This window comes from Chelonoidis abingdonii, chromosome 11 (assembly GCF_003597395.2).
Source record: "Chelonoidis abingdonii isolate Lonesome George chromosome 11, CheloAbing_2.0, whole genome shotgun sequence".
In the NCBI taxonomy this organism is placed as follows: Eukaryota; Metazoa; Chordata; order Testudines; family Testudinidae; genus Chelonoidis; species Chelonoidis abingdonii.
This window is the reverse complement of record NC_133779.1, coordinates 35,892,242-35,914,286: the sequence shown is the minus strand read 5'-3', so window position 1 is coordinate 35,914,286 and position 22,045 is coordinate 35,892,242. Positions and strand designations below refer to the sequence as shown.

General features: G+C 40.3%; 1 protein-coding gene across 6 annotated transcripts in view; it reads right to left on the bottom strand.

Annotated features, from left to right (window-relative positions):
- Positions 1–22,045, bottom strand: part of KDM4B (lysine demethylase 4B) — a 172,479-nt gene that overhangs the window by 90,721 nt on the left and 59,713 nt on the right. For all 6 annotated transcript variants that reach the window (XR_012656807.1, XM_075070876.1, XM_032777484.2 and 3 more), the window contains exons 6-8: positions 11,368–11,417; positions 6,359–6,462; positions 1,183–1,320 (exon numbers count right to left, since the gene is read on the bottom strand). Coding sequence is in view for 5 of the 6 variants with exons in the window: in XM_075070876.1 (XP_074926977.1) it covers positions 1,183–1,320; positions 6,359–6,462; positions 11,368–11,417 (292 nt within the window). In the remaining variant the exon portion in view is untranslated. The remainder of the gene's footprint in view (positions 1–1,182; positions 1,321–6,358; positions 6,463–11,367; positions 11,418–22,045) is intronic.

Here is a 22,045-nt window from a genome sequence, read left to right as displayed (position 1 = left end):
ATCTCCACCTCAGTCCAAGTGTGTACATTTTTAATATATAAGGCAACACCTCCTCCCTTTTTCCCCTGTCTATCCTTCCTGAGCAAACTACACCCATCCACACCAACATTCCAATATCCCCAAACTAAAGCACCATCATCATCTGTGTAATCATTCATCCTTCTTCATAGCCTGTGGGAAGGGGATCCTTAAAAGGACCAGAAATAACGCACCCCTATTCATACTTTGTACATGGCACCACCGCATCTGTGCACATCACATCACATGGTCTAAATACATTAAAAACACTACTCATTCAGGAAAAGACATTGAAACACTTCTGCCAGCCACTAGCTCTATTCATTAGCTTGGAAGGTGTTTCCTTTCTGCCATTACTAAGCACTCAGATAAATGAGTATCAGCACAAATGCTCCATATACTGTACCCTGAAGGCCATCAGCTCTAATTCTGGTGAGCTGTCAAAGGGAACAAGTTACACAGGAAAAGACCTTCCACTGAAGACACCCTGCAGCTTTCCCTACAGAGTTTTGTCCCAGGAACCAAGAGCTGCAGCACTTCAGTTGACTCTAAATGAGATAAAGAGTGAGCAAAGGGTGTTTTCAAGTATTCAGGAGCAAATTACAGAAATTGAGTCGTTTTCAGAAGGTCACTTGTCCATTTGTGTTCAGGGTTAAATGGCTACATAAAACTCTCTCTTTTTATTTATTATGTGTTTGGGTACATAGTATTAAAATGCAGCAGTCACAGGCTATTCTGGGACAATTTGTTCCCTGTGAAACTTAGCTGGGGTGCAGCACAAAGCTACTAAACCTATTAAAATGTCTCTTACCAACCTCCCATAAAGACGTGCACCAAAGCACCATTCTCCACAGAATGCAACGCACATCTCGCATTCAAGAACTAGAACTTTGGGATTAATTAAAATCCCCTTTCATCCTACCCCCGCCCCTATTTTGCAAGTCTTTTCTTCCCCTTCCTAGTTACTGAACTGTTCAACTACAGCAGAGGACAATCAAAGGCAACAACAAGAACAGAACACTTAACTGGTATGTAGAGAGTATACGTTCTCAGCCAGATGATATTTTCATTCTTGTGTGCATCTTAATGGGCACTTCCACATTCATTTGTATTTAAATCAGCTAAAAGGTAGTAAGAACCCACTCATCCAACAAAGACACTTACTTGTGTAGCCATTTTGCCATAGTCAATCCACCGCAATGTGGCAAAGTTGGTGGACTCAGCACAGTTGAAGCCGTGGTTGAATCCCGCGTGGTAGCCGTAAGGAAATGTGATCATAAACTCTCCAGCCTCTTGGGTGATCTGAGAAAAAATAAAAGAGAAAGAGATAAAACTGTGATCCCTTGGGGAATATCTGGTGGCCTCGTGGTTTGAGAGCAGGGTTATAAACTTAAGGAAAACTGTGAAAAGTCAACTTTGTCTTGATCCAGCGTCTATGGAGTATTTGTTTGTGTGACAAACAAAAACTAAAACTTTTAATCTAAAGTAGCGAACAGAGAACTGAAAGGTCAGTGGGTGTTCCTGCTGAAGATACAAACAGGCATTGGTAGACTAAGGGAAGAAGAAAAGAAGTTTACACAGAACTTAGCCACACTAACTAGCTGCCTACACACAGTGTCATTATCCATGCTTATAAATAGTTAATCCTGGTAGATGATGGAGCAGATTCTTGGATAAAAGGTAGAACTAACCCCATTGTATTGTTTTTACAGAGATTAAAATACTTCCATAGAAAAGGATGTTAAAATGGATAGTAGGTGTCAGGGAGCTCTGAATCCTTGTCACTTTAAACCATTCAGTTTAAACACCACCACCTGACTCTCAGGGTAGAGTTTAAAATTATAAAATTGGTCCCAGGGTCTAGCATCCCCAACGCCCTAGAGATCTCTAGACAGTGAGCAGTTTGGCTAATCGTAGCACCAAGTCTACATAAGTGCACAATCTCCAGTTGTCTAGCCATGTTAGAAGGATTAAGCAAATCTGTATTTTCCTCCCAAATATGCCCACAATGTTACTGCTTCCACTTGGAAACGAACCTACCTTTCATGTAGCTTAGCTTTAAACTAATTCACATCATTCACTCATCCGAACACATTAGCCTCATTCTCAGCTGTACATGCATAACAAGGCAAATAATAGAAAAAATGATACTCTTATTTACTTACGTATTAATGTGTATTTTGTTTTTAATTTCATCTATGTACACTATTGACTTAAGGAACTGAAGGAAGCTTAAAAGTCACAGAACAAAAAGCTTTAGAGTTGATAGCTGCAGTCAGAAAACACTCAAAATTACATGGTTCCCAAAAAAACTAGTGATTTAAAATTACTGGAGAGTAAGGAAGTGTTGAAAATCTGGCTGATCAGATTTATATTATAAAGATACTTAGCACTAGATCAGTGCTTTTACATTAATACAACATCTCAGGAAGGTCAGTGGTAGCAACTGCATCTTAAAGATTGAGAAAGAGGCAAAATTTGATCTGACACTGTCTTTTTAATACAAAAAGCGTTGGCTGATCCTTTACTATGTGAGTAGTTATATGGCTATCAGTTATACTCAAGATACTTCCTATCAAGAGGAACTCATTAGTTCACAGCCTAAAAAGGATTCCAGGAACTTTGAGCCATACTAAAATATGCCTGGATAGTAAAAGATTGCAAGTAAAAAAAAAAAAAAAAAAAAAAATCAACCTTTTGAGGCTTCTTATGAGTTTCAACACAATCGTGAAATATCAAAATCAAACAGGAAAAAGAGGGGATGGAAGAGAGGGTGCTAAAGTCAGCCAGGTTCTACAAACACTTATGTTTGAAAAGCTGGACAAAGAAAATATTCCGTCTGTTGCAGATTCCCAGTTCATTCCTTTCTTTAAGACTTACTTAGCAAAGCCCTACTCAAAATGGTCTTTCTGGTTGTCTCAATGACCAATGCGAACATCCTTTCAAACTAAGATCTACTGCACCTCAAAACTTAATCCACCACACATTAAACAAATGAAGCACCAGCCGGAAAGGAGATGGAGGAAAGAAGTTTAAAAAGAATGTTCAAACTGCTTGCCTTCTTCAGATCACTGGGACATCGAAGTGTCCAATCTGGACTAAACTGCACTTGAGCAGCATACTGCAGAACACTGGTACTTAAAGGCTGTCATCTGTATAGGACCCTCACCACCAAACAAGAGTTATATGCTGCACATTCATATTGCAAGCAGCACTGTATGTCTCTTCCCGTGTATTTTATGTAAGGGTTTTTATTCTTCTCAGCTCACTCGATGTAGGACACAGACAATGCCTATGAGGGAACTAAATTAGAGAAGTATCAGAGAGGGACAGACCTGGATCAATGTCTGTGAAAGGATTCAAAAAGGTAATTTTAAAGAAAGTTTCCCACTTCTGTGCAAACTCAGCATTGCCTCATTATTAGAACTGAAATACTAACCCCTTCTTGTCTTTCCAGTACTGTTAATTGCATCAGAATAAAGAAAGACTATTACAACAAAAGCTGTTCCAAGAGGATTCTGTGGGTTTTCTGGGTGAGAGAAACTCAAGTCTGGTCTCTATCCAGCTTCATGGAGCATCCTACCAACCAGCCCCTTCATAAATCAAGGCAAAACTGCAGATTGCTAAATTAAGAAGGCGGAAAGATTATGTTCCTGTCAGAAAATCTACATCCTGGTGTCTTCATTTCAAGCCCACAGTGTATGTCCTCCATGTCACCGCTGTCAAGATTATCCCAACAATAAATTAGAAAGCACTCAAGATGATGGATAGGCCATGTAGAAAAGTAATAACTATTGAGGGAAAGCCAGCACAAACTGCCACTCATGGAGAAAGCCCTGAATTTACTGACTTCTGCAAGAGCTTGCAGAATAAATGGAGAAATCAATAGGGGATTACAGAAATACACATTTTTAATTATTAAAAAGCTCTGGTATTGATCTGCTTTTTTTCCAGAAGTAAATACCATTACAGAGATTTATAAATGTGTGTGTATTCACTTGTTTGAAGTCTGCCAGGAATTTAGATGAAGGGATCCTGCTTGTATTTTTAGAAGAAGAGAAAAAACATTTGTCTTTCCCTGTAAAATACTGTATTTGAAGCTGCTATTTCTGGTTAGAATTCATCCAGAGGGGGGCTGCTCAGACTAAAAAGGTCCTCCCCCCGCCCTCCACTCTTCACTCTTAAGGGCCTTTCAATGAGTGCCTCAGTCATAGGAGGAGAAGGGAAGCTGTGCCAGACTTCTGAGATTTAGATCGTTAAAAATCCCCCCCTCCTTTAAAGGGAGAGTTCAGTCTTCAAAACGGTGCTGTTCTTTATGCTGGTCTCTCTTGGCTTTTAATAGAATTCAGTGACAGACTGACACTGCTAACACTGGCACAAGACAGACTGCCCTTGTATTTCACTGTTTTTTATATATACTCAGTAGAAAGCCTTGTCTGTAGGACACTTGCACATTTTCTTTTCTTCACAAATCAAATTATTTGGGGGAGGGGGACAGGGGATAACAGCTAGGAAGATGGAAAAGCCCTTTCACCAAGCAGTGAATTGGAAATCATTTCCATATTATCCCTATGATCATGTTGTTCAATACACACTTCTTGGGATCAGTTTAGACAGAAAGAGAGAGACGCTCTTCTTTTACAAACTGTCTTACAAGACCACCACTAGATATTTGCTTAGTTATTGATCAGAAACCATTCACTTAGGATATTCTTTAGCCATCAGTGTGACTTTTGCACCAACCAGTAAGTACAGGGAAAAGCAGGCACATTGCACAGTTTTGCAACGCAGAAGACACCATAACCTGGAAAATGCAACGAACTGAAATTTTGTGGGACGTTTTTTATATTTACTTTAAGTTTTGGACTTTGACAGAGGTAAAAACAATGCCCTAGCAGGCTGCCTGAATGAAATATCAGAAACTATTTCCCCATTTCCTGCTCCTTCTTTGCAGTAGATCAGCATGACGCTGGAGGGACACAGTGGCAAATTCCTCTTACTAGAAGATAGTCAAAAAGGTGTACGAGGTTCCTGATTTTTTACTTTCATTACCATTTTGAGATGCAGCAATGACCAATCTTTAGGCTCAGTTCAGCTGATTATGTTTACTGGGACCCGAGCTTCTAAACTCAAAGATATCAGAATAATGTGAAAAGTAAGATCTAGAATTCAACCAATACAAGCGTGCAAAGGAATGCAACGGAGAAATCCAGATTTTCAAAACTCAACTGCCATTTAGGCTCCAAAATAAGCAACTAGGTGCTCTTTTGAAGATCTCTGGACCCACACTTCAAGGTAAGCAGTAGGGATAGTAAATTTCCAAAATCTTTTATCAAAAGGAATAAATAATTCCCCAAACGGTCACTTATGCATTACCCTTGGACACCTCCCATATTCTCCACGTATTGCTCCAGCCCATCCATCTATTTTCTCAAGACAGTGAATTTACACTGTGAGCATCTTAAGAGGACATTAAAAATCCCAAATTTGGGTACTCCCACTGGAGTTTAGCTGTGTAAAGCAAACATTTATGCACTTCCATTTGAAAGTTGAGCTCCACAAGTGAAAGTATGAAAACACATTAAGGATTCAAGTTTGCTGACCTCTTAATGAACAGCAATGTAATAGGGATCGGTGCAAACTGGGCCCCAGTCAAATGTCTGATGCTGAACCACAAGCGTCACACTGCATCTCACAAGCTTCCACTGCACTGACAGAAGTTCATCTGAGAAGTCAGATGATTGCACTTCAAATTTCATTCATCACAGCCTTTTGCTAGGAAAAACGAAGCAGCTTCTGGAGCAGCAAATTGAATGAATTCATAGTCTTGACGCTGTACAAAAGCCAGGAACTTTTATTTCCAAATGGATATTAATTCCATCTCAAAGTATCATGGGGCCTTTCAACTCAGTTCTGTACTCTGTCTCAGACACTAACTCTAGCAAAATCCTTACTTTACTTAGAAGAAAGCATGGTGGCAATATTCTCATTCAGAAATGGGGATGAAAAAGGACAAAATTAATAAGACAGACACACACCCACACATACCACCACCTCCACCCTATGTTGGCAGAATGCTTTGGGAGGCTCAGATGAAAGATGGTACTCGAGTACTACAAGTACTTTACAAAAAATTGTTTCAGCCAAGCCCTGAATGCTAATTTTTAAGCAGCCACCTGGTTTTAACTGATAGTATATATTTTATATAACAACGCATGAGAAATGAAGTATTCTATTCCCCAGATTGCCTGGCCTGAAACTGGTTCCGTTAAGCAGAAGAGAGCAGCCCCAGGCTGTCAACACACCTACAGACTTCTCTTAAAACAGCCTCTGTACATACCCGGTCAAATGGGATGCCATATTTCTTCAAGATGGAGGGTGAAATGAGGGTCATCTTGTGGCGAAGGAAGGCATCACATCCCTGAGAGCTTCCTGGGAAAAATCCTGCAGAGGGATTCAGAGGAAAACAAAACATCACCACAGGCAGATTTGCCCAGCAAGGTATACCCATTAACCAGCAAACAGACAGCAAAATGTTAATCTGCCCAAACATTTTGTAGACAGTTGAAACAACAGGTATACAATTGCAGTTTGTGGCAAGATAACTAGCAATGCCCTCATTGCTTAAAAAAGTAGTGACAGGGACAACAGTGGTCTTAAAATAGCAGTCCAACAAGTATTACCCTTTCACAAGAGATGACCAGTCTCCTGAACGCTATTGAAAACTAGAAAGGAAGAGGCCCAGAGCACCTCATCTTGGGCCATACTGATGCTTTATCAGTGCTCCCCAGAAATACATGATCAGGGGTCTCAAAATTCCAGTGTCAGCCATCTTCCCTGCAACCTATGGTTTCCCTGGCTGAGATCTTATGATATTCCAACCTGCTACTGATTATCCACAAAGCACTGCCAATAAGGTTTGCAACTCCAATATTGTACACTGAGCCCTAGTGAAGTGATTAAAAACTAGGATCTCTTACAAATACTGTCTGGTCAGTGCCTACACATACTCCCATTTCCAATAATATAGTGCCTGAAATTTAAGAACAAAACGTTCATCCTCACTCTTAGAAGTCATCTACCTTATATGGCCCCCCAATCACCAAAGTATCGGAGTGCCTCACAATCTTTAATGGGTTTAACTTCACAGCATCCCTGTGGGGGAGGAAAGTGCTATAATCTCTATTTTATAAATGGGGAACTGAGGCACAGAGGCGAAGTGACTTGCCCAAGGTCACATATGGCAATAATTGCTGTACTTCAGAATGATGCCTAGGGCAGGGGTAAAAAGAGAAACAAAACCCCACAAATTTAAGAACTGTCCGGTGTATTTTATTACTGTTACCCTCATCCTCCCTCTTAGTGCTTGTCTCACACATTCGTCTTAAATTGTCTTAAGCCCTTCAGGGCAGGGACCATATCACCTGATGTTTTTATAGCACCTAGCACGATGGGAGACCCCAATCCTCACTGAGGCCTTCAGGCACTAACAATATAAAAAATTACAAGCCTCAGTAAAGCTTGGTCTTCTACTGATGTGCCCGCCCTTTACCCTCCTGGACTTACAACAACACTACTGCATTGCTCTCAAAAACTTATTTGATCACACACACCCCTTCTTTGCACGTGTAGTACTTTACGCCCTCACCTCTCCTGCCACACAAATACATATACCAATAAAAAACATGGAACTCTCACTACATATTAAAAACAGTAAAGCATTGGTTCAAACAGAACCAACAATCCATTGTAATAAGAGCAAAAACAAAACTGTGGCTGTGGTCGGCGCTTACAATGAAATGCGCACCATGTTGTAGCAAATGGATTAACACACACACAGAGCAATGACTTTCGATAATACTAGGCAAACTTAACAGTCAAATGCACAGCACCATCTGAGGACCTGGTATGCCTGGAGGAATCAGCTTTGCTAGTTATTCACTGCTGTGGGTAAAATGTGCACAGCAGTAAGGTTTTTATTTTTCCCCCTAAAGCATCTCGTGTCCCCTTCAGAATACATTTCGTGCTTCCAGGGGAGCCCGCCCCCAAGTTTGAGAACCTCTTTTCTAGATAATGTTTCCTATTGCAGAGGGTTGATTAAACCAATCCAAATTAGGGGTGGAAGGGAAAAAAACACCATGGGGGGGAACAAGGAATATAAGCCGAGCCCTGGAAACAAAATTAAATTGATGGCATGTACTGGAGGAGGTTTTAGAAAGTGCAAAGGATTACTGGATTCCGGCAACACTTTTTTTTTTAAATACTAAAAGCATTTCAATGAGAATTATGACTGCCTGCCACCCAGTTTGTCGTCCCTCTCTGCAGTTCCTCTTTTTAATGCACAGTTTAAGTGGCTCTCATTAAAGCTACTAATAAAGGAGCACGTTTTAAGTGATTAGCACCAATAATGTGGCAATATATTAACGTTCTCTCCAAGGGCTCCACAACTCTCCCAGAGAGCCCATTTATAGCTCAGCTATTCATGTTCCATATTAATCGCAAACTCATTTCACTGTACCAAACATCTCCATAATACAGTCCATTGACACACCAGTGGGGTGGGAGGGGGTTTAAAAAGTGACACTCTTTTCTGAACTAAAGGGATGGTGTGGGTGGGAAATGGGGGAGTCCAAAATGAAAGATCAGGTCATTAGCAATATATAATTGGCTTTTGTCTCACTGTCAGTAAAAAGTATATTACAAAAGAGAATTTGAAAATATCTCTTCACTTTTTTTTAGTCTGGTATAAAATCCCATTTCTATATGACATCTGCATTTATGGGCTTTTTTTTTTTTTTTGATGGCTGAAATGGTAGTTTCTAGGAAACCTAACATATGATCACAGACAAAAAATTGTATGATCCATAATTGCTTTAAAGCCCTAATTTCTCAGGTAGTAGTTTTCAACATGTTATCTCTGTTTATATAGTGTCATTGGTGTACACGGCTCTTAAAAGCCAAGAGAACAAGACTCCCTTCCCCTGGGAAGCCCATACACATTTAGACTAGTCTTGACCCATGATTGGCTTTTTGTGGTAGGACACGATCAGTAAAAATGTTAGGACTATCAGTGAGAAATGTTAATATTGTAAGTGTATTCTGGTGGTTAGCACCAGATTAAAAACTGAATAGAAAAAACAGTTTTCCAGACTGTCTTTTTTCCCCACCCTCTTTTGCATGACGACTGAACAAGGGAGAGACATCTGTAGGATAATGACTGCTTGAAATCTGTAGCTGAAAGCTTGCCTCAATAAATGGGAGATTTGGTTTTTAGTTAGTAATTCCAGAGCAGGGACTTTGGTTGGTACTGACTCCCTACTTTACAGAGTCATGTGTGCCTATAATATTTGTAAGTACAAAGAGATAGAACTCCATGGAAGGGAAAAAAAAAAAAAAAAGTATAAATACCCTTTCTGGAGCCAGTCACCAAAACAGAGGATCTTCCCAATGCTAGTCTTCTCGCATTTAAAATCCACACCATTATTACCTCCCAAAATGACGATGCAATGATTTATCCACACCAGTGAGGCACTGGTGCCATAATACACTGCAGGTGGATAGCAGCACATGGGCCGACCTTGGTGGCATGTCAGGCAGGTGTATATACACAATAGTATTTTAGCAACTGAAGGTGAGAGGCTCTCTGGGAGGCCAGCAAAGTACAAGAGGCCTGGTTGGAAATGGACCTTGGATATGCATATGCACCCAGGCAGCCTGTTGTCAATTTCACTGGCTCAGTTGGCAGGCAGCTCTTTAGATGTCTGAAGTCTGCAGGAGGTTATGGAATCTAACAAGACAAGACATCCATTCCTGTAAAACACAGGGATTCCAGGGCAAGCCCTGAAAATGGGGTAATTCCTGGTTTGGAGGGATATAGAGAAGATCTAGGTTAAACCTATAAACCATTGTATCTGAATCACTGGAGCTCAGAGAGTAGGGAAGATGCTTTTGTGATCCAGTGGCAATGTGAGGGATGTCAGATTTGACCTGCTGATTCACAAGCTCTCATGATTGCAGAAAACGCACACAAAATTCTCTCACAGGTACTCTTCAAGGTTATATAGAAGGAGTGGTAAAAGGAATATGGGATCGCATCAGCAAAGGCCTTTCAGATCTAAGTCATATAGAATAAATGTGATAGGATGCTATCCTTTAAGAATTCTGTGACCATGTTGCAGACATCACTGTTACTTGTCCTCTTTTCTTTACATATTAATAAACTGTCCAACATTTCTCATCTGTTCTACCTTTCTCTTTTAAATGATTCTAAAGAGTGGAAAACTGAATGAACTGTTACTGGGAGGACTAGAGTACACATTTAAGAGCAGAACATGAAGGGAACTCTTTTCATAGTATTAAGCATAAGATTACTACGTGGTACTTGGCTGGGAAAGAGCTATTAAATTGAAAGGATACAGTGCTTAGTTAGTGGGACCCAGCTCTGTCGATGTATGAGCTCTGACTCCACAATGCACTGGAGAAAACTTACACCTGAGTATCACTTGGCTATATCAAACCCTATTCCTTGCTACCCTTCCCCCTTCTGTTCCCTTATTTTTAATCAGATGAAAATAACTGGCTCTAGACTATAGCCCACTCAGGAACAGTGTGCCCCATTGTTGCAGTTAGCCTTGGTTGTGTCCCCACATCTTTTTATTTTTTAACATGAAGTTTATTATAAGGAGAGACACAATCTATCCAGTAAACAGCCCTCTAGTAACAGGAATGCCACCAAAGAGGGTATGCGTGTCATTACATACATCATGAAGAGAGAACTCCAATAATTATAGCCCCTGTATCCACCATTACTGAGTTTGTAAGCACTTTTTTTAAATGAAAAATGCTCAGCAATGATCCATACAAATGCAGTTTGTATTTAACTGACTTATGAGGGTAGCTAAAAAAATACTACAATACTCTCCTTCAGCAGTAGGGGAAGGCAAGCTGCCACAGACGCTCTAGTGATGGCCCTCCACATAAAGGGATCAGTAGAGCTCTCATCTCACCGAGGCAGGCTTTAACATGGTATCAATTGCACATGGAGATGCAAGATGGTTTCTGATTGAAATTCATGCCCAGGACAACAGAGTGATTTGGTCTCAAAAGCTCAAAATGAAAGTTTTTTTCATCAGTTTTAGTCTGGCCTTGGTAGGTCAGGAGAGTGTAGCCATGAAAAGCCAGCTGCACCAATATTTACTGTTTACAGAAATAGTGACGAGACAACAAGGTTTCAGCCCTCAACAGCCATGACTCTGGGTCTAGTACAGTCAATGCAAATTCATTGCACAGCTCTAAACTATACTCAGTCTCAGCAACAGCAATGTTAACAAAGCAGCAGCTAAAGCTTACCTTTTGCCAGCCGTTCCAATCGCTTGCCGTGTTCTGGTGGTATGGCATACCTAGGAAAAAAACAAAATAAATGCTATATCTCAAATCAAGAATACAGCCTCAGAATGGAACCAGATGGGGCAAATGTCATCCCTACTACAGTTCAGCACCAATCTGCAAACGAAAGGAGGACACACAAACAAAAAAAAGTAGAAGTGTGAAAGTGATTGATAAAAACATGAATACAATTCTAGGAGGAAAGCCAGATTGTAACTGAAGGAGCTGAAGTTCTTGGCAACTTTATACGAGTTCTTTTTTTCTGCAGTATTATTATTATGTAGCATCATATGATGTCATAGAGTGTGATTCATAAGTTAGAAGAGAAAGGTTTTAAATGAGATTTAATGAATTTATATGATCTTTATCAAAGTAGTATCTAGGCACTCAACATAGGCAAAAGCTCAGCAGAACATATGGGACAGGAGTCCAGTAATTTATATGCTTATTTTTGATCTGAGAGATTGTCCCAAGGGTTACAAAATCCTCTATTCAAACAGAAGAGAGGAGGGTTCAGTTCTAAGTACCTGTTCCTTAGCCAAATATCATCAATGGCTACACAACTTAGAAACAGGCCTCTCCTCTGATTGCAAAGATGCAGAATCTATCTTATCTCTTGGGAGAGGGGCAGAGAAGGCCACAATAGATTCTTAATATCTGAACTACCACCAAAAACATTAAAAAAACATTAAGGTCACAGTCACAAAGTCAATCATTTAGAAATCAAAGTGCCACAATTTCAGTTGCCTATGGTGGTTAAAGCTTGGCAAAATTATAGGCAACTGAAAACTGTGTCTTATGATAGGAAGAGTTGGGCAATCCTACTAAGCAGAGCTACCAGCTCTAACTATTATGAGGACTCTCAATTACATTAGAAAGTCTACATTTCTTCTAGAGGCCAGTCCCCTTCATATCGTTCCTCAGTTCTAAGAGTCATATATCCAGACTGCAAAGAATAACAGGGGGAAAGTCATATTTCAAACTCTCTTTGTATGAAACCAAAGTGAATTCCCGCATATAGCAATCTGGAGGTGCATGATCTAATGGAGGGAGGATAACAGGCTGTGCTTCAAGATTTAGCCTCTAAGCTGATTTAAACTGGCAGCTTTAATAAATAAATAAATAAATAAATAAAGTACAAGAAAAACACCATGTAGCATTTAATATTACAGAATAAGATATTAATGTGCTCCCCGTACCTTTTGACAGCACTTTAAATTGTATAATTATCAAACCATTCCATTTGTCTTGGATAAAGCTAGTAGCTTTTATTTTTAAATGGTCAATTATCACTTAGATAAAAGTGATAAAAATAATCCTAATCCAAAACTCCTTTGTGGGATTAATGTCCCTTAAATATGGGAAATGAAACATTCCATTCCTTCTGGGAAAACAATGAAGGATTGGGAAAGAACTAATTTATGTCTACAAGGATGCTGCTGATTAATGTAATATCCCCAGTCTACAATGCTACTTTCACTTAATTAGCGCCTGTAATTGGGAGTTGTAAAGATAAGATTAATTGAATCCAGAGGATGTTAAAAGTTTAATACACTGAAACATGGTCATTGTGTTATCTGAAACTGCAGACTGCAAGAAGCTGAGCTGAGTCCATGGATAGCCTGAATAAGAGTTGCTTAGATAGGAATACAGTAGAACTGAATTTCCAGTGTGCTCAAAAAACTGAAGTGTAAAAATCTATAGGTCAACATCCCGCCATCACCACAAAACTCGCAGGAACACACAGTGCAACAATTGGTTTAAAATTTATAAAACTTTTTATTCTGATCAGACTACTTGCAAAGAAGAGGTGCTGTGCCATCTTACAGATTTACTCTTGGCAAGCAACAAAATCAGTCACAAAGTGGAATTAAAAGTAGGCTAAATTTTGCCTTCAGTTACACCCAACACAATCCCAATGAATTCAGTAGGGTTGCACTGATGTGTTTGTAGCAGGAATCTGGCCAACTCTTTTTTAAGACCAAAAATGAGGAAAAAACTTTTCCTTTCAACTGTAAGTACTGTGCAGATTTGAGCTAACAAAGCCTATAAGATCAGATATGAAATTATCAATCAAAAGGCAGAAGAAAAAGGAGGTGACAGAAAGATTAGAAATTGCCACAATCAAAAGAATTACTGTAATTATATCAGTGTAAGATCTGGCTATCATAGATGGTCTAATAATGGCATTATCCTCCTGCATTCACGTAGCTAGCACTATGAAAAATGGCAATTGCTTTAAGGATAAAATCTTTGACAGAAGTAGCTGGAAAAAAAACAAAAAACTACCTTTCAATAGCAGCTGCTGTAACCTCTTTCAGGTACTGTACCCATAGCTTGGACTCTGGTCAACAACACAACATTTTTAATTTCCGAGACTGATGCTTTACTGTACACCATCTCTGCAGGTACAACAGGATTGCTTTCTGTACATGATCCTCTTCCTCATGGCACATGCATCACTTTAACACTTGGAGATTTCTACTTAGTGCTAAACAGTAATTTAATTTCACATTTAAAGCACTCTAGTTCTCATGCTGAGAGACAGATAACTTTGATGTTTGTCCTCAGGTTAAAACATCAAAATGTCATGAAAATCAAAATACTAATTCATTAACCTCAGGAGGAGGAGTCAAAAGAAAGGGAGATGTCAACTGCCCAGAAACATAAGGCTAGTCTACACTGAAAAGTTACACTGGCATACCGGTCTCTCTCAGGGATGTGAAAAATCCACCCCCTGAGAGACGAAGTTAAGCTAACGTAACCCCCGCTGTAGACAGAACTGGGTCAATGGAAGAATTTTTCCATCAACCTAGCTACAGCCTCTTGGGGAGGCAGATTACCTACCTTCCCACTGCTGTAATAAGGCTATGTCTACACCACCGCAGTAAGTCGACCTATGCTACGCAGCTGGAGTCGATATAACTTAGGTAGAGTTCCTGCAAAGTGTACACTGCGGGGGGTTGACAGAAGAAACTCTCCCGTCGACTTACCTCACTCTTCTTGTTGGGGGTAGAGGACAGAGTTCGACCGGAGAGCAATCTGCTGTCAATTTGGCAGGTCTTCACTAGACCCACTAAAACGACCACCGGTGGATCCATCTCAGAGCCTCAATCCTGGCTGTAATGTAGACACTGCCTGTGTGTCTATACTGAAGTGCTACACAAGTGCAGCTACAGTGCTGCTGCTGTAGTGTTTTAAGTGTAGACATAGCCATAGCTTCTGCTAGCTGCTCCAAAACCCCTTCAGCACTGCAGGATTTATTCATCTGACCAGTAAGTGGTCGCAGCAAGTTTTGAGAGATAACTCTCTATCATCTCTCTAGTTTTCTGCTTTGGTGGATCAGTTGCCTCCACCTCTCTAGAGAAACATCCTATAGGGCACACAGGTTAACAGTAAGAGATGGCCATTTATTTCAGACCATGTTTTTTTATATTGGTAACTTGTCGGTCCTAAAGCAACTCTCACTGAAGATATGAAGATAAGTAAGTGTATTTAGCATAATGTCTTTGTGTCTGGCACTCTATAAAGATCTTATTAGACCTTTCCCAGAACAGGGACAATTCCATTCCCTTAATGAAATGGAGGGCAACCTATGTCTTCCTCTGCAAGCCACACATACCAATCATGAGTTAAAATTACATGCCTCTTCTGGCCACTGAACTAGCCAATTCTATTATGGGCAGATGCAGACAGCAAGAGAGCTTCTTAAAAGACAGACAGGAAGGGTCTCATAAAATCCTCTAATCAAAAGTAATGCCAAATAAACTGTTGGAGCTCTGAATATGTGCTTCTTTCAGGAATAAGATTTGTCAACAGATAGAGTCCTGCATTGACAATTAAGGGAACTGGTCCCCTTAAAAGCAGTGTGCAATCTAACAGAATCGTAGAAATGTAGGGCTGAAAGAGATTTTGAAAGATTATCTAGTCCAGCCCCATGCAGAGGCAGGACCTAGACCATCCCTGACAGATATCTGTCCAACCTGTTCTTAAAAACCTCTTGATGACAGGGATTCCACAACCTCTCTTGGAAGCATATTCCATTGCTTCACTATCCATATAGTTCGAAAAAATTTCCTAATATCTAACTTAAATCTCCCTTGATGCAAAGTAATCCTATTATTTCTTGTCCTACCTTCAGTGGACATGATCACCATCATCTTTATAACAGCCCTCAACGTATATGAAGACTTTTTTCAGGTCACACTTCATTCGTCTTTTCTCAAGACTAAACATGCAGTTTTTTAAATCTTTTATCATGGGGCAAGTTTTCTAAACCTTTTATCATTTGTGTTGCTCTCCTGTGGACAAGCCGGACAAACTCCAGATCTTTCTTAAAGAATGGTACAACACTCCAGATGAGCCCTCAGCATTGCTGAGTACAGCAGGTCAATTACCCCCTGTGGTCTTATATACAACAATCCTATTAATACACCCAAGAATGATAATACACTTCACAACTGCATCACATTGTTAGCTCATATTCTATTTGTAATCCACTATAACCTCCACACCCCCTTCAGCAGTACTACCGCTAGACAGTTATTTCCAATTTTACAGTTGTTCATTTGATTTTTCCTTCCTAAATGTAGTATTTTGTTTTTTATTTGCATTTCACCTAGTTCATATCAAACCAATTTCCCAATTTGTGACGGTCATTTTGAATTCTAATCCTGTCCTGCGAAGTCCTAGCAACCCCTCCTAGTTTGGTGTTATCTGCAAATTTTATGAGGACACTCTTGACTCCTTTATCCAAGTCATTAATCAAAATATAGAATAGTACTGGACAGATCCCTGTGGGACCCCACTAGATGTATCCCCCAGTTTTGACAGCAAACCATTGATAACTCTTCTGACTACACTCTTTCAATCAGTTCTGCACCCACCTTACAGTAATTTCATCTAGGTCACATTTCACAAGTTTGTTACAAGAATGTTGTGAGACAATGTTTAAAGTCTTACTAAAAATAAAGATTGTGTCTAGAGGTTCCCTCCCTCCCCATCCACTAGGCCAGTAACCCTGCCAAAGGTAGAAATTAGGTTGGTCTGGCATGATTTGTTCTTAACAAATCAACACTGGCTATTACTTATAACCCTATTATTCTCAAGGTGCTTACAAATCGATTTTTTAAAAACTTGTTCCAGTATCCTTCCCGGTATCAAAGTCAGGTTAACTGGACTATAATTCTCTGGATCAGTGTTTCCCAAACTTGCTGTGCCGCTTGTGTAGGGAAAGCCCCTGGCAGGCTGGACCAGTTTGTTTACCTGCCATGTCCGCAGGTCCAGCCGATCGCGGCTCCCAGTGGCCACAGTTCCCTGCTGCAGGCCAATGGGAGCTGCTGTAAGAGCTGGCCAGTACGTCCCTCGGCCCACACCGCTTCCTGCTGCTCCAGGCCAATGGGAGCTGCTGGAAGAGGTGGCCAGTACGTCCCTTGGCCCGCACCGCTTCCTGCAGCTCTCATTGGCCTGGAGCAGCATTTCACTGCTCACCCTGAGATACAAGATTCTACCCATTACCATTCCTCTGAACTGTCTAGTCTCTGAAGTTTTGAAAAAAATATTAGTATATTGTACATATAGGTTCCTTTTTTATGTAAATATCTCTGGAGTTGTAGTTATTCCCTATTCCTTTCTTGTACATATAGGTTCCTTTTTTATGTAAATATCTCTGGAGTTGTAGTTATTCCCTATTCTTCCTTAGAGCTTACTATTTGTATTGTTATAATGCCTACAGACCCCATCAGAGACCAGAACCCCATTATACGAGGTCTTGAACACACAAGAGACATATTCCCTGCCCCAAGGAACTTAAGGACAGGGCTGTGTCGACACAGTCTTGTCGCTAAAAGTCAGAGTGTGTAAACGCTCATCAGCACTTTGTCATCACTTTTGCGGACAAAATACATCCTCCCCCGCAAGCGGCATTCAGTTTGTTGGCAGGAAGCCGCATTCACACAGCAAAAAACTTTTGTCTTTCCGGGGGTGGGGAGGCTTTTTTAAGCACCTGTGAAAGACAAAAGTTGTGTCAACAACTTGGCAGTGTAGACAAAGCCTAAGTTTCACCTTACTCTTTTGACTTATTATGCTTCTCACAATCCCACATCTTTCCTCTAGCAACTGTAGCACCAAGTTACAGGGAAAATTAAAAATAGCGTGCAGTGTTAAGTAAACAAGACCAAAATAAACCTGCTTTAATGCAATGGTTATAGCTGTTTGGTGAAAACTCCACTATTTTGTATCTGTACTGTTTGTTTTCCTTCACTGATAAGTATTTACAGTTGTTAGTACTGACTCTTTCCTTGTCGTTTGCAGCTCTCACTGTTCTGATCTCTCCAGTTCACTATGCAGTGTAATTCTCTCCTCCTGAGTATTTTTTCTACCCCTCTAATTATGAACATGGTTGAATTTATTTTAAAAAAATCAGACAGACAGACAAAAAGCAGATTTACAAGAGGAAGACAAAAAGAACGAGGAGTACTTGTGGCACCTTACAGACTAACAAATTTATCTGAGCATAAGCTTTCTTGGGCTAAAGCCCACTTCATCAGTCAGGTACTGAGATTTTTAATTTATCTGACCAAAAGAACCCCTGGTATCCTGAAAGGATCCCGAGCTGAGCTATAATCAGCAGGAAGTATCATTCTTGACAATTAGCTGATGCTTCACTATTGACAGAAGCAGCTTTGTGAATAGCTCACACTGAGTACAACCAAAAGTTAAGGGAATAATCAGTCTAACGTTGATCTAACCTTGATATGATGCTACACTGAACCATTACTGAGTAGGGAGCAAGAATTTTCCACTCTGCACTGAACAGCTTCAAAACTAAACAGAAGGGATGGTGGCAGCATAAACTATTTCAATAATCCTCAGTAAGAACAACCCCTTTTTATAGACTGATTCTTCTATTGAGAAGACATCTGAGGGGACTCAAAAGGGATCACTGAAATGGTCTCAGTTTTACCCAGTGTAGCAAGATGAGAGAGATCTCCTCCCAACCACTGCTTCGGGATTCCAGAATATTTTATTAAAGTTCTCTCTAATGTGATATTCAGAGTCATAGGGTCTCTCCAAAACCTGATTCTGGCCTCATTTATTGACAAAAAAATTCAGGATCTCAGGTGCTCAATCAAATGCTGAAGTTGTGTTAGATGGTCATTTCCATAGAGAGGTGGATTTTTCCCCCTTTAGAGAGAGAGTTTAACTGGACGATCCCCTTTCTATCCTTAAGATGAAAGCATGAAAAAGATCCTGCATATTTGCGATGGAGGATGCTATTAATAGTGTAATTTTCTTAGTGTTTTGTTTATTCCCCTGGAATGGCTTGATGGATGTGAATAATTATCATACTATAAAAGCCAGGAAATGTGCTGTTTTCTATCACTCTAAATCATCAAACAAATAAAGTGTGAAACAGCATTTTTGAATACAATTTTCCCCTCTAATGGCTTAGAATTATCATCAGGGAAGAAGGAAAATAAATAAGCAAATGCCTTGCAAATTAAAAATTAAATGCATGTGTCAGGAAACATGCATAGACCAACCATTTTGGGGTACAAGGACCAGTTCAGAAGCCATTAGAAGATAACCGCAGGGGATTCACTTTTACTTCTAGCATCAGGTGTTCCTAAAGGGACTTTCCAATCTAGCCTATATTCTACCCTCAAGGCTGCTGCTTAGGGGCAGGAGGAAAAGGAAGAAATTTTAATTTTTTCTTGTTCCCACTCACTGCAAGCTATTAAAAACTTCTCCATATCAGAACACAGCCGCCTCAGGCACTCAGCCTGTTCATGCCCTCTCCACTGGGGTCTCCCTCTTTAAACTTAACTGCTTCCACTTGAAGCAATTCCCTACCTTCTACAGAGCACCAGGCCATCTCTTCCCTCCATCCAAGCTTCTTTTGAAGCTTCCAGACCTTTTCTTGATACAGTTGTACCTCTTATAGATGCAAAATATCAGCTAGATTAGATCCCATACCTCATCTACCCCCACAGCATGTCAGACTTCCAGTCTCCCTTCAACAACATCAAGCAAATTAAGCATCAATTACCTTACTAAATCTTCATGCCCCCTTTTACTTCAACAGAATGGGCACTACAGGTAGGAGGTTCAACTGCAAGGCTTTTGAAAGTGTCGCTTCAGTACAACTCATGTTGGAGGGTAAGAAAGTTAATTTCACAGTGTCTGCACAAGGTCTGGACAAATAGGCCCCACACAGTTTAACAAGATATAATTACTGAAATAAGGAACGGTAACAAAATAGAACACCACATTTAAAATGCCTAAGACCACACATCAAGCTGAGGGTTAGTCATATGTCTTCAAAGCAGATTTACTCATGCCAAGAATAATGACCCTTAGCAGATTCAAATGCCAACCTATCCATCCCAGGTGACAGGCAGAATAGAAAAGCCATTATTTCAATCTCCACAAAACATAAGTGTGTCCACAAATGCATAATCTGAACCCTAACCTTCATGCCTATAGCCCTGATAGCAACAACAATGCCCCTAAGAAAATCCTGTGATCCATCAAGAACATTTATATACAGTAGCAGGGTCCTACCAAATTCACAGCCATGAAAAACATATGGCTGGTGAAATCTGGTCTCATTCAGTGAAATCTGGGCTTGTGCACGCTTTTACCCTATACTATACAGATTTCATGGAGGAGACCAGCGTTTCTCAAATTGGGGGTCCTGATCCAAAAGGGAGTTGCAGGGGCGTTGCGAAGTTATTTTATGGGGGTGAGGTGGTGGTATTGCCACCCTTACTTCTGCACTGCCTTCAGAGCTGGACAGCTGGAGAGTGGTAATTGTTGGCCAGGTGCCCAGCTCTGAAAGCAGCACTCCACCAGCAACAGTGCAGAAGTAAGGGTGGCAATGCCATACCATGCCATCCTTAATTCTGTGCTGCTGCTGGCGGCAGCTGTGCCTTCAGCTGCCCAGCTCTGAATGAGTGCTGTTACCAGCAGCAGCACAGAAGTAAGGGTAGCAGTACCGCAACCCCACCTACAATAACCTTGTGACCCCTACCCCCCCAACTCCTTTTTGGGTCAGGACTCCTACAATTATAACACCGTGACATTTCAGATTTAAATAGCTGAAATCATGAAATTTACATTTTTTTAAATCCTATGACCATAAAATTGACCAAAATCAACCGTGAATTTGGCAGGGCCCTACAGATTACTGAGCTATTTACAAACCAGTTTCCAGCTGCTCTCTACCCCCACAAATCTACACTCATGCTCTAGCTTGAAGGTTGAGTACCTTTTTTAAGTGAAGCATTTATTATACTGACAGAAGAGAACATATGTCAAGGCATCAGAGCCCTTCTGTTCATTTAGGATACATTGGCCAAATCAGACAGTCTCTACGCAAAAGAATAAATGGATACAAATCTGACATCAGGAATCATAACATTCAAAAACCGGTAGGAGAACACTTTGACTTCACTGGTCACTCAGTAACAGACTTAAAGGTGGAAATTTTGCAACAGAAAAGCTTCAAAAACAGACTCCAACGAGAAACTGCAGAACTTGAATTAATATGCCAACTAGATACTATTAACTTAGGCTTGAATAGAGACTGGGAATGGCTGAGTCATTACACAGATTGAATCTATTTCCCCATGTTAAGTATCCTCACACCTCTTGTCAACTGTCTAAAATGGGCCATCTTGATTATCACTACAAAAGTTTTTTTTCCTCCTGCTGATAATAGCTCATCTTAATTAATTAGCCTCTTAGAGTTGATATAGCTACTTCCACCTTTTCATGTTCAGTATGTATATATATCTCCTTACTATATGTTCCATTCTATGCATCCGATGAAGTGGGCTGTAGCCCACGAAAGCTTATGCTCAAATTAATTTGTTAGTCTCTAAGGTGCCACAAGTACTCCTGTTCTTTTTACTTTAGGATAGTTTGCAACCATTGTCTAGTCATTTACATAAAATAAATTATTGCTCCTTCATCTAAGGTATACAGTTATCCCTTCTCCCTCCAAAATGGTTCAAGTCTCTAATTTCCTCCTACTCAAAATTATATGATTAGTCCTATTTTTTCCAGGCCAGGAAAACAGACCCAAATTAGCATTCAAAATTAGTCAAGACCACCTCCTAATAAAACAGTGAAGGTGGTGAGATATTAGGCATACCCACCATCTTCCTCTCCATAAGCCAGACACTCCACCTGTATACACTCTCAGTACTCCCCAAACTCAGAAGGATGACCAGGGCGGGGGCGGAAACAGGCCTGTGCGCTTTTTGCTTCCTTATAATGAAAAAGGTTGCCTGTTACGGTTTTGGGGGATATTTATTGAGTTGCTTGTTTTGTTTTTGTGTTTTGTTTTGTTTTTTGTGGGGGGGGGGGGGAGTGAACATTAGAAGTATGAGGAATGTCAAGCCACTTCTTCCCTTACTTTTGCTGAAGAGATCCTTGGTGGGAGAGGTCACAGAGGTCACATATTACACATCCTCTACCACCTAAAACAAATGGGCAGGAGCTCTGAACCTTTAACAAAGATGTCCTTTCTCCAAAATGTTTAAGTGTTGCGTTAAATTGGTTTTAAACACAAAAACAGGATCTCATGTAGGAGTGGAGAGGTCATTTTATCTCTCTATTTGACACTGGTGCAACT